Genomic DNA, 12,507 nt, shown 5'->3' with positions numbered 1-12,507 from the left:
CCAGGTTGAGGAGTTTCATTTAGTGTTTTAATAATAATAATAATAAAAAAAGGACAATACAAAATCCAAACATTTCTTTTTACAAGTTCAGATACATATTTTTCCCCAAGTGCAAAATATTCTATGAACTGCATCATTTGCTGCTTATTGTTGATTGTGTAGATGTTTACTATATCTGCAGTGGTGGAAGGCAGGTATAAATACAGTATTTTGAGATTTCTTCTGCATTAAAAAAAAAAAAAAAAAGCCTACCACATGGTGATGATTATTCTCTGAAATTTCAGTTCAACTCTCACAGAATAAAATTTTCAGTTTGTCCAAACTGCTATAGTCTGCATTGCCTAGATAAGCTGATCACAGAACTGGGAGCTCTAGTCCCTCTAATTATATATTTTCTTAAAGGATTCTTAGTCCAAATAATGGCCCAAGGAAAGGGTGTGTTACCTTTGAGATAGGTCAAATCTAAAGATATTCTTGTGTTGTTTGCTTTTACTTTTTCTGTGCTTAAGAAGGAAACCAGGCAGGTTAACATTATTTTCTGCTATGGTCAGTTATACTTTGTCTTCCTTCCCCTAGTTAGGCTGTTACATTGAGGTTAAACAGCCAATACAAACATTTGAATGCTTTATAACGTTTCTGACATTTTGAGACATGACTTCCTAATCCCTTCCAGTCACCCAAAATATGGAGAACACTCCTCAGATATAAAAGGTTTCATGAGGGCCAAAGACCAGGACTGTATTAACTGAACTTGCAGCAACAAATCTGAGCCACCACCTCAAACTGACCAAATCCTGGGGAAGTCACAGCAGGCACAGCTCAATGTCAGTATGCGGGGATTTCTAGGTGTGGGGTGGGCAGTTCAAGTCCAGGCTTTGGTTAGTTTTCTCCTGACTCAGTTCTCTCAAGTTTAGGGATAATACAGAAAGAAGGGGCAGAGAAGTAAAGAGGGATTAGCAGGTTGCTGAGGATATAAGTACCTTTCTATGTATCATTTGGTGCTTGGTGCTCTTGGGTAATGGCTTCCCATTTCCAACTGAGATCAGGGCAGGTTTTGCACTAAAATGAATGGGGCGCCACAGCACTGTGGCCCATGACTGCCCCACCCTGCAGAGGCCTCTGAGCTGGTTCACAAAGGGTTCCCATTAACACCATTTTTCCACCTTTCCTACACTGGTAAAATACCTCCTGTCTGGCCTGTAAAGGCCTAGAGACTCCCTGAGTGTTGATTCCTCATTTCCAGTCCACTTAGCCCAGAGTTTGATGCTCCAGGGCTAGCTTCCTCCATGGGTTCAGCAGAAACTGCTTGGTTTCTTAATTCCCAACTTGAATAATCTCTAAATTAAGCTCTGTGGACAACCTCAGGTCTTCACCTGCTTCTCAAGATCTGTCTTGAGAAGCATAGTAGTCTTTACTTTCCATACTGTGGAAATCATTTGCAGAAACTAAGGAATAAATGATTAGAAGAAGTGTGTTTATGTGTATGCCTGGGGTGACAGGAAAAGGAGGCAAAAGAAGCCAGACTTTGAAGGCAAAAATTGAGAAGCATCTTGTTTGGCCTTTCAAGAGAGGTGTGTAATGGCAGAGAGGAATCAGAAATCCCAGTGCCTGGTGGAAAAAGTTGATTAAAGCAGTTTCCATGGCACTTTCTGACCATTTCCACTGCTTGGAAGCAGCCATTTTGCATCTTTATAGCAGCCCTCTGACCCAGAGAGACAAAGGCAGCCAGACACTACTACAACCCCAAGGGTCATGGCTAATGGACGAGAGAGGACATGAGAGAATCTAGCTGTGACATTGGTTACCCGCTGCTAAGGCTCTTTTGGCTGGTGAATGCTACTCATGGGGGGTAGGTGGGGGCCAGGCTCCTTTATTTAGTGTTGAGTCTCTTGGGGGAACAGTAGTCTGGGACAGTCACCTAGAAATGAACTCTAACAATCAGGTGGTAGCGTTTGATTGACTAGGACTACAGCTTTGGGGTAGCTGGAAGGAGCAGATGGAAAGTGATTTCATAGGCAGCAATTAGATTGAGGGTGGACTGTGTGCAGCATCTGGGATTGGGCATGAACTTGATTCTTTTTTGAAAAGCAGTAGTTGAAGAAGCTAGGCTTGAAGTCAATTCCGAGAGGGAATGGCAAACAGGTAAGGTATAGGCAGAGTGGCCAAAGTCAGGCGAACTACCTAGTGCCTTCACCAACTTCATACCTGGGTAACTGTCCTGTTCTTGGCTCTCATAGCCTTGTCTCTGGCCTCAAGGCCCTGAGATACCCCATCTCCAGGTGGCTTCTCCTGATCCTCTTCCATTGTAGGCTGGAGATGTGCATATCAGGAGAAAACAGGATGAAGAAGGGAAAAGATGGAGGTTTTCCCTACTTGGGGTAGAAAATTATTGACCAGTTCCATTGGTCTCCACAATCATGAGGTCCGTGCTGAATCCATGGAGAGACACAGGGATGGCAGGATTGGTTTAGCAAACACAGGTCTCTCTCCTTTCTGCTCCATTAAGTCCTCAGAATTCCTGTCTTACACTTCAGGTGCCTCTGAGCTATAGCCCTGGGATGCCCCAGCCCAAGGCCCTAGAGGTCTGGGTGGCCACTGGTGGTGGAGTAAGAAACAGATGCGTCAGCACTCAAGGTTCATGAGATTCAAAGCCTTTTTTCTTCCACTCCAAACACACACTCTTCTCTGTTGGGCAGCTATAAATAGGGTTGTTCTAATAGAGGAAAAAACAAAAAACCAGAAAACAAAAACCCCTCCATCTAGACAACATAGAATTACTCAAAATGATTGCACTTATTAGATGTGGACAAGGTGGGCAGAAGGCTCGCCAAGTGCACACACATTCCTCTTGCTGCCCATGGCCTGGGGCCAGAGGTAGGCGGCTCTGGGCTGGCTGCTAAGTGGGGTCCTCTTTGGTGGAGCCCACAAGCCACCTGGGATTATAAGGGAAAGACAACTGTGGGGCAAGGCCCAAGCTGGCTTCCTGTCAGCAGCCATGTTTCTTTAAGGATAGCACTTAGCAAGGGGAGTAGGGCTCCCCCAGGGAGCACTTGAGCAGGGGTGAGGGGATGGCTGGGCCAGGGGAGACGAGTAGGAAAAGGGATTAATGTTTGAGGCTGGCTTCCAATTGTTCTGTAGTCTAGTCCTTTAGATATATTTTCTTTTCTTTCTTTCTTTCTTTTTTGATGATGCTTTAAAACCTGGTTTCTGTCCTGCAGAGCTATAGTCTTTCTCTTGGAGAGCCACAACAGCACATTGACCATGGTAAATGCCTGCTGCGCTTCCTCATTCAGCCGGTGTCCGCTAGCCCAGTGGTATGGGTCATCTGTAAGCCCTTATGGAGTAGGCCCCAGGCAGACATGTGGGGAAGGAAGGAGATTTGCTATACAGACAAGAAGGCTGACTGCGGGTAGTCTAGGGCTCAAGCCATGTACCCCAGAGGTGCTGGCATTAAGCCTGTAAGTCACAGTCTTCTTTGGCAGAAGTCTGGGCTGTTAGAATCACCCTGGGGGACACAGCCAGGGGACGTTTTGGCTCCTGACTAGCAAGGCACAACCCTACAATGGCAGAAGCCCCCTCGTCCCCCTCACCATCCCCCACTAGACCCACTTCCTTCGTGGGCCTCCAGCACCCTTCCAAGCTGATGGGGCTAGGGATGTGAGCTGGTGAAATGGGCAGTTTAGTTGGGGAGGGGGTACATTCCTTCACCCCTCAGGGGGAATAGCCAGCATGGAATGACTTTTCCGGGGAGTATGTAGGAAAAGGGAAAACAGTAGAGAGAGAGAGAGAGACACGCAGAGAGAGACAAGAAGAGGAAACTAGAGACAGAAAGGGAGAGTGCCTGGTCTGTAGAGTGATTTTTTTTTTCTCTAAAAAGAGAGGAGAGAATTCCTTGTCAGTGGGCGGGGGGCTGCCGGCTCTGAGGACTAAGGCATCTGGGAGCTTCAAAACAGGGGACTCTGAGTCAGGGTCACTATTTGTAGGGCCTCAGGAAGCTGGAAACTTTGGAGCGGAGCAGCTTGATGAAAGATTTTGGCAGCATCTCCTTGTGCTTCTCTGTGTATTTGAAGTAGTTTTGGGGGTGGGCCAGCACCTCAAAGAAGGCCTTGATGAGCTTCTTGTCCTGCAGAGAATGGCAGTATCGAAGTCAGCCTCAGTGTTGGGGGTGGGGAATGAAGAACACCAGCCTCAACTCAACATCCCCTCTTGATGTTTAATAGGCATCTCACACTGAACACATCCAGAGGTGAACTCAGTTCCCATCCCCACCACCCGCTCCTTCTTCAGAATCATAGGATGCAGTCACTGCTCCCTCTTTCCATTGCTCAGGCCTCAGTACTTGGAGTTATCCTTGACTCTTCTCTTTTGTTCACAGCCACAGAAAACCTCGTCAACTCCACCTTCAAAACATATCCAGGTTCTGACCACTTCTGACCGTTTCCACACCTACCACCCTGGTCCAGCCCACCGTCATCTCTGACTTGGACTACTGCGACAGCCTCCTAACTCTTGCTCCTCTACAGAACATTCTCCCTTACAGCAGCCCAAGTGAGGTTTTTGGTTTTTAAATCAGATCACATCCTTCTGTTTGCAAACACTTCTTTCGTTTTTTGTATCACTAAGAGTAAAGCCTGAGTCCTTCCTAGACCACAGGCTGAACGTGATCTGTCCCGTTACCTCTCCTACTAGCCCCCGGCCTTCTGCCTGTTCTCGAACACGCCGCAGACTGCTCCCATGCTCCTTGGCTTGGGATGCCCCACTCTGGTCTTCTGATGGCTAGTCCCCCTCTTCTCAGAGAGGAGAGGCTTTTCCTGACCCCTTGTCTGCAAGAGCAACATGCTCTGCAGAGAGCCTCCTAAGTGCCAGGCCCTGTGAATGAGAACACAGACCTCCTGGCTCCTAGATACTGTTCTTGCCTCTGCGTCAGTGGTTTTTGTTTTTTTTTTTCAAATAAGAGGTGGAGCTTGTAGCCTCTGCCAGTTTAATCAGAACAACTGCATTTCCATCTACTTTATGTATTGGGGTTCTACAGTACATTTTATTTGAACTCAGGGTTCAGATGCCTAAAAAATGTTTGAGAAGGATCATTGAAATGATATTCTTTGAAGTCTGCAAGTTCTGGGAGATTTTTGTCATTATGGTTTTTATAATAATATAGAAATTATTTTACTACTAATAAAGACAAAACTTCTTATGCAGTGATAATATAATGTATGAAGGGTGATTCTTTGATTATAGTTTCTTAATTAAGATTTTCTCAAACTGAGATTCACAGATCCAGAGTGTCTAGTCCATTCTTCAATATTGGAAACATTTCTTTATCTCCAGAAGAGGTCTATAAATTTATTCTAGGAAATGCCACACTAGATCTGCTACTTCTTTGTGGAGATGGGGGAGGGGGTACGGGAAGGAAGGGATTTATGCAAAAGCATCTTTCTATGCTTCATTTTCCATATTATGTCTTGGGAAGATGTAGGGACATTTCATCTCCTCATCTTCCTTTTCTCTTCCAAGCTTTTCCCGAGGTGTAACATAGTGTGAGTGACACTGGGGATCCAGAATGCACTGCAGTCAGGTAGGATTGGGCTCCAATCCCAGCTTTACCACTAGGCAAGTTCTTTAACTCTCTGTGCCTCAGTCCTCTCATCTGTAAAGTGGGAATGATGAAAGCACCTACCTTCTAGAGTTACAGGGTGTATCAAATGGGAACATTCATGGAAGCACTTAGCATGTTGCTTGGCACATTGTTACGTGCTCATTAAATGCCGTCTCTTATCGTTGTTGTTAATATTCACTTGCCTTTAAAATCTCCTGGTGGTTTTCAGAGGCATAGAGCCGGCCGTCTCGTACAATATCTTCTACTAGCTGCTCATAGTCCTCTGCAAAGCCAGCCAAAAGGAAGGACTTAAGTGTGGGAGTTCTCCCTGCTCCCTTGGCACCCTCCCAAGACCCATGAGCCTCTCCTTTCTTACCCTCCCTCCCTAGCTCTCCTGGCCTTGCTCACCATCATAGGTAACATAGGGGATTTGGAAGCCCCGGGCACTGTTGGCTTCGCTCGTCTTGAAGTTGATCCAGAGCTTTCTGGAGCGCGCTGTGAAGGCGATGGGGCGCTCATAGGTCTGGCAGGTCTCGTAAGTGGTAATGGAGGATGGGGAGGCTGGGGAGGCAAACAGCAGGTCAGAACAGCAGGGCAGGCTACCCCAGCCCTCCTAGAGTGAGGGCCTTCGGGGGAAGGAATCACACTGACAGGCTGTCCCCATCCCCACCCCGCCATAACATACACACACATACGCTCTCTACCGCTGCCTGGGTTTGGTCTACAACTCCTCTTTGACATCTGGGCACTCACATAGTATAAGAAATTTGACATTTAAATGGATGAAATGGCAAAAATCCTAGGACAGGAAAGTGACACACGGAACACCAATGAATTTCCAGCCCCAGTGCTGGCTTCCTTCTCTGCTCCCCGAACACGTACCCTTCGCTGCTTTTTTCCTTTGTTAGTTTCTCTCCTTTCAAGACTTCCCTCACTATTTTGCCCTCATGGATCCCTAACTTCACTGCCCCAATTCTTCCGGTGCCCATCTTCTTTTTCTCTCTCCCTCCCCACCAGATTCCAACACCCTTTCCCTGGCCCAGCTCTGCAGCCACCCACAGTTCTTTCTCATGACGAGGACGTCCCCACACTCGTCCTCAGATGGCAGGAAGATCTCGGGTACCACGATAAGGATCTTGCGCTTGGGTGGGGGGTTGATGTTCCAGACGCACTCCACGCTGGCTGGGTAGTTGCCAGGGTAGTTGGGAGATTCAATATAGCCAGTGAACTCACCCAGCTCCCCGCCACACTGACGATCTGCAGCCGAGCCCCAGTGGACAGAGCAAGAAGGAGAAGGGAAGTCAGTGCAGAAATCAGTGGGGAAACTGAAGAGTTCTGAAGTGGAAGTCAGACATATCTTTCTAGTTAATCAAACTCCCCAAGTTCTGGGTTCACCTTCCTTCTTGCCTTTCTCTGTATGTTGTCATCTCACCTGTCTCTGCCTCCCCCATTACCTAGCTCCAGAGAGAGAAACAGTGCTGCAGGGCCCAGTTTAGCAACTGTCCTTGAGAAGAGTGGGTCAGGGAAGAGGTGGAAAGTGGGACTTTCTTGCCCGTCCACCCCCAGCCCTGCTCCCTGTTGGTTTGCCCCAGACCCTTTTCTTCCCCTGCCCACTGCTCCCAGGCCTCTCCAGCCCTTTCCCACAGCCTGGCCTGCCACGTACTCTTGCACTGGGCCACACTGGTAGAGCCATCAAAGTCAGTGCTTGTGTTGCCTGGACAGCGGGTGCAGAAGTTCTGGCGGAAGTCGGGCTGGTAGGAGCCCAGGGCACAGCGGATACAGCGGTGGACGCTGATGTTGTAGTAGTGCCCAGGAGAGCACTGGACTGCAGGGACGGGGAAAAGTAGGAGTCAAGGATGGTGGTCAGGTAGGAATTCTGGGGTATGAGATGGACAGGACACACTTATCATGGAGACTCAGGAGGTCAAGGACACCAAAGTTCTTTCCAGGGTCCCATCCTTTCCCAGTCATACTAGAGTTTTTCAAACCCAGGGAAAAATAAATTTCACAGAGTGGTTGGCTACAGTGCCAATCCTTTTTCTTCTGGCACTGAACACAGTTCCGAACCTATAGAGAAACTCATTTGGGGTGCCAAAGGAATGGGCCGGGCCATCAGCTCTCCACGCAGAGGGGTAAGGGGGACTGTTAATTATTCCCTCATTTCCAGGTTTGGGACTGGTGGCGAGCCAGGATGGGTCCTATAAGCAGGATGGTGTGCTTGGTCAGGCAGCTGGGCTTTGCTCAGTATAGGGAAGATGGTATGGCAACATATTCAGGTCTGTTCTAGGGACTTGAGAGTTTTTTGGGATCATCTGAGGTTGGGGAGCCTCCAGGGGGGTGAGTAGCCTCTCACCTTTGGTGTCACAGTCTTGGAAGGAGATGGCCCCCTCATGCTTGGTGGTAAGGCCCCCACCACATGGGAAGCACAGTGTCCGTCCTGCTTCAGGCTGGTAGGTACCGCGGGGGCATGGCTGGCAAGGCTTGAACCCATCTATAGAGTGTTGTCCAGGTGGGCACTGACCTGCAATGAACCAAGGGCCCAACTCTGATGGGGAGGGTCCTGCGTCACCCCATGGGTTCACCCCGTCTCAAGGAGCGGAGTCACACAAACAGGACGTTGACTAGGAGAGTGGCCTGGAGCGTGGGCCTGCCCTTTGGGAAGTCCCATGCCCACGGGCATCCCAGCGCCCACCCTACCCCAGCCTGTGTTGTTTGTTCCCCTGGCACCTGCACACGTGGTGATGTTGGTGGCTCCGAGAGGCCCGTGAGCATCACTCCCAGGGCAAAGGTCGCAGGAGAGCTGCCCTTCTCTCTCCTGGAAGGTGCCCGCTGGGCATGGCACACACTGCTCCGTCTGGCCGTGGTAATACGTTCCCTGCGGGCAGCTGACTGAGAGAGAGTCGGCCGTGCTAGCCACCCACCCCCCACTTCCCACCACCCAGACCTGAGACTCCACTTCCTGCTCCCCCAGATTTAGGGAGAATGTCTTCAGGGAACAAATGGAATCCTGCTTGGGGGGCATGGGGGCCAAAGTTGTGTGTAGGAGGGCTGTTGGCCCAGCCTAATGTCCAGGATTTCAGCCTGGGACCCAGGGAGGGGAGGATGGCAGGGAAGAAGGTCTTGGCTGCCTCACAATTTGAGATGCAACTGAAGTTGTAAAGGATCCTTTCTGAGCTGGGCCCAAATTGAGCCCTCCCTGCTCCCCTGCCCTCTAGCTCCCCGCCAATCTTCCTTACCACACTTGGCCCCAGCACGGTGCTGCCCGGGCCGACAGGTCTCCACCAGCTCTGCTCGCTCCCCAGCTACTGGGCTGGACTTGTGGGCCAGCTCATAATCAAGGCCCGCCAAGCGCAGCAGGAAGCGGTCCTGGTTGATGGACTTCCTGAGCATCTTGAGGGTCCCTTTCAGCCGCCGTTCCATCCTCTGTCGGAGGCAGGGCAGCCCACAGCCAGCTGGTGATACGTGGTGGTACGAGTCAGGCAAGGAAGGGAATGAAAGAATGGCTGTAAGCACAAGAACTAGGGGAGCAAAGTTAGGAGCCAGGAGGGGCATGGTAAGAAAGGTATTAGCTCCTGGGCTTGGCTTAGGTAGTATCTGTCCCTAGTACAGGCTCCACCCCTTCCCTTTGATGCTGGGGCCTGTTTCCCCACCCTGATCCTCCCCTTCCAGCCCTCCTCCCAACAGTACCCTCAGTCCTACCTGTGCTTTCTTCAGCTTTGACCTCTGCCTCGAGTTCTAGGGTAAGCCGGGTGACCTCCTTGCCTGGAGGGGTCCGGGCCCGTCGGCCCTTGCCCTTCCGAGAGGAGTCACACTTGAGATGGATGAAGGTGACCTGGCAGTCAGAGCAGGGGGCACCACCTGGGAGAAAGGCCTTGTCAACCTGAGGGTACCCCCCTTGGGGCAGGGAACTTTCTCACTCCCAGCTCTCACTTCTCTGCCCAACCCAGACCTCACCAGATCCCTGACTGCGACTACCTTGCAGTCCTCTCTTAGTCTCAGATCCTAATTAGTTGGTGTATATGGGGATATCCTGGGTTTTTCTTGGGCTCTGTACCTGCAACTGGTTTTCCCCCTTGCTCTGTCCAGAGTTCAGGGTGCTGGTGAGTTCTGGGGGGAGGGGGAGATCCTTGGGAGCCAAGGGGAGGAAGGTTTTGGTGGCTACACAGCCCATTGGGGTGGGGTGCCCAGTTCAGACCTGGCCCCAGCATCCTGCTGGCCTCCTCCATTTTCCCCTTGTTTCGCAGGTGCAGACGGCACTTGGCATCCTTGATCTTGAAGGAGGCCCGTTGTTTAACTGACAGCGCTGCAGCCTCTAGAGGGATGGGAGAAGCTCAGTGCAGCCTATGGGCCCCATGTGGCTGGGGGCTACTGTGGAGGGTGTTGAGAAATTGGGCAGGAAGCTAGGGGCTTGGCTGGGGAGAGGGATTAGGCAATCAGATGTTAGGGACAGAAGGAGGGAGGCAGCAGGGCTGGAGAATTGCAAAGTAAAAGGGGGTCCAGGAAAAAACAAGGCAAGGTAATTAAGGAAGAAGAGACATACAAGGTGAATACAAAGGGAGCAGGGTCAGAACAAGGTCTCCAGACTGGTGCTCACCATGGCACTGATTGGAGTTTGTGCTGTTCCCGGTGGGGCTGGTGCGGGCTGGAGCAGCCCTCGGGCTAGGGGTGCCACAGCTCACAGTGAAGCCATTCTCAGACTCTGAGAGAAGGGGCCTGTCACAGCTCTGATCACTCCCCAGCCCCCACTGGTTGGAGAATCCAAGGGGAGTAGAAGGGCTGCCAGAACAGCCAGCCTTCCCTCTCTTCTTTCCCCAGCCCTCCACACCCTTCTTCACATACCTGGCAAAAACCGGGCCTGGGAGGGGCAGCTGAGGGCACAGGTGTCCTTCTTGCCGGACCGGCTGCAACTGAGCATAGCTTTCGAGGCCCCAGGACTTCCCTGACACTTAACGGGCTCTAGGGATGGGAGAGAGGCCTGAGGAGACGGGGGAATTCCTCTCCCAGCCTCTCCCTCAGTTGGGTAATCTGAGAGAAGAGAATTAGCTACCGGAGAGCTGTTATCCTACCGGCAGAGACTGATGAAAGGATTATTTACCAGAAACTTCATGTCTCCAACTTAAATGGCTATGTCCTCCACCCAGGTCCACCTCAAACCTTCCCCAGCATATTTTCCAAGGCCCCAGCTTCCTCCTGAAACTGCAGTGCCAGTTCTGGCCGGCAGAGGGTGCTTCCCACCTGTACAATCCTTGCCGTTCCAGTGTAGTCGCCCCTGTCCTGCTGGACAGGTACACTGATAGCTGCCTGGCGTGTTGATGCAGCCGAAGCGGCAACCTCCGCGGTTGATGCTGCATTCATCCACATCTGGGGGACACAGACAATGGTGGGGGCGGGGGAGGAGCCAGGGAGTGGGCATGGAGTGAGGACTTTTGGTTACAGTTGTAGTTATCCCAGGATGACAGCTGACCCCAGAGAAGAATTCAAACCTAGGACCTTCTCCCTTATCTCTGCCCCAGTCAAAGGAACGACTGAGAAAGGGCCTTCCACTCCTACTGACTCTAGGGCTATGGTCTGAGAGAAGAGGATGGGAGTCAGGGAGCAGTGATGGGGATGCCCTGGTCTCCCAGCTGGCCTCCTTACTTCCTTCTGTTTCATCATGATGGGGCTGGGTTGGTGGGGATGTAAGCTGGCTGGCTTACCCCCACAGTGGGTGACACCATAGAGCAGGTAGCCACGATGGCAGAAACACTGGAAGCTTCCTGGCGTGTTGACACATACGTGGTCACAGGTTCGATCAAAGGAACATTCATCTATGTCTAGAAGAAGAAACAAGGATTCAAAACACTGAAACTGTCTTGGAGCACTTGACCCTGAGATCCCTGCTCAGGTGAAGGACCTAAGTGAGGGACTTTGGCTCTCCTCCTCAAATTGAGAGTCCCTACTCATGGCCCGGTCCTAGGATCAGCAATTCAGCAGTGCCTACCCACCCCTCATGCTCCTTCACGTCGAGTCTTGGAGTCGGGAGCTGAGAGACCTGGTGCCTGTGGATCAGGGCCACCTCATGTGTTTGTACAGGTCACACCACGCCAAGGATAGGAACTGGGGCAAAATCCATCCCTCCCTCCTTATCTGCAGCACAGGGTGCTGCCTATGGAGACTCTCCATAGCATCCACAGAGTCCCTGAGACTCTGGGCCTCTGGCTCTCCTACCCCAAGTACCTGTCCCAAGGCTTTCCCCTTGGCCTAAGTCTGCTCACCCTGACAGTTCCTCTCGTTGATGAGAAGCTTATAGCCTTTCTTGCAGCTGCATTCGAAGCTGCCCACTGTGTTGCGGCAAATGTGGTCACAGCCCCCATTGTTCAAGCGGCACTCGTCTATGTCTGGGGAAGCCAGGACACAAGTAGAGAGGGAGCAAAAGGTAATAAGGCTGAGAACAAACAAGGAGACAAGATCCCTCCCACAGTCACAGTGATGGGAAAACCAGGAGAGCCCTGGGCCTGCCCCTCTGACTCCTCTGTACTCTCCTGTCTCCATTCTTCCCTGTTCAGGAGACCTGTGGCCATTAGTAACACCCTCTCTCCTGGGACCGAGTCCACTTAGCAGGGGACAGGGAGTTGCCAGGAGCAGGGAGCAGGTGGGCATTTGACTTATAGGGCTAGCCTAGCCTAGTCCAGTGGCTACTGTTCAGCTAATGGCCATTCCCAAAAAGGCTGGTAGGTAGGGTACATCCCTTCCTTGCCCCCTCCCCAACCCTGTCACAGGAGCCATGAGGGGGGCCAAGGAGAGGTGGGATTCAAGGGGACTCACTTGAAAGGGACTGCCCTTCAGAGAGGAGGAGCTGGGAGAGAGGCCAGGCAGGGAGGACCTCCAGGAGAGCCAGTGAGGCTGGGTAGCTGGTGGGGGAGGGTGGGGGG

General features: G+C 51.3%; 2 protein-coding genes across 3 annotated transcripts in view; one reads left to right on the top strand and one right to left on the bottom strand.

Moving 5' to 3' along the window:
- The window catches only part of TCP11 (t-complex 11), a 165,967-nt gene that overhangs the window by 5,203 nt on the left and 148,257 nt on the right, over positions 1–12,507 (top strand). The window lies entirely within an intron of this gene.
- Positions 16–12,507, bottom strand: part of SCUBE3 (signal peptide, CUB domain and EGF like domain containing 3) — a 39,323-nt gene continuing 26,831 nt past the window's right edge. For both annotated transcript variants that reach the window (XM_049890416.1, XM_049890484.1), the window contains 15 exons: positions 11,851–11,973; positions 11,293–11,409; positions 10,832–10,957; positions 10,436–10,552; positions 10,191–10,295; positions 9,792–9,908; positions 9,296–9,454; positions 8,833–9,048; positions 8,324–8,485; positions 7,950–8,117; positions 7,260–7,421; positions 6,656–6,853; positions 6,005–6,157; positions 5,800–5,879; positions 16–4,123 (listed from right to left, as the gene is read on the bottom strand). In XM_049890416.1, coding sequence (XP_049746373.1) covers positions 3,974–4,123; positions 5,800–5,879; positions 6,005–6,157; positions 6,656–6,853; positions 7,260–7,421; positions 7,950–8,117; positions 8,324–8,485; positions 8,833–9,048; positions 9,296–9,454; positions 9,792–9,908; positions 10,191–10,295; positions 10,436–10,552; positions 10,832–10,957; positions 11,293–11,409; positions 11,851–11,973 — 2,153 coding nt within the window. In that variant the 3' untranslated portion in view covers positions 16–3,973. The remainder of the gene's footprint in view (positions 4,124–5,799; positions 5,880–6,004; positions 6,158–6,655; positions 6,854–7,259; positions 7,422–7,949; positions 8,118–8,323; positions 8,486–8,832; positions 9,049–9,295; positions 9,455–9,791; positions 9,909–10,190; positions 10,296–10,435; positions 10,553–10,831; positions 10,958–11,292; positions 11,410–11,850; positions 11,974–12,507) is intronic.

Source organism: Elephas maximus, chromosome 1, assembly GCF_024166365.1.
Source record: "Elephas maximus indicus isolate mEleMax1 chromosome 1, mEleMax1 primary haplotype, whole genome shotgun sequence".
NCBI lineage: Eukaryota > Metazoa > Chordata > Mammalia > Proboscidea > Elephantidae > Elephas > Elephas maximus.
This window is presented reverse-complemented; position numbering and strand designations above follow the sequence as displayed.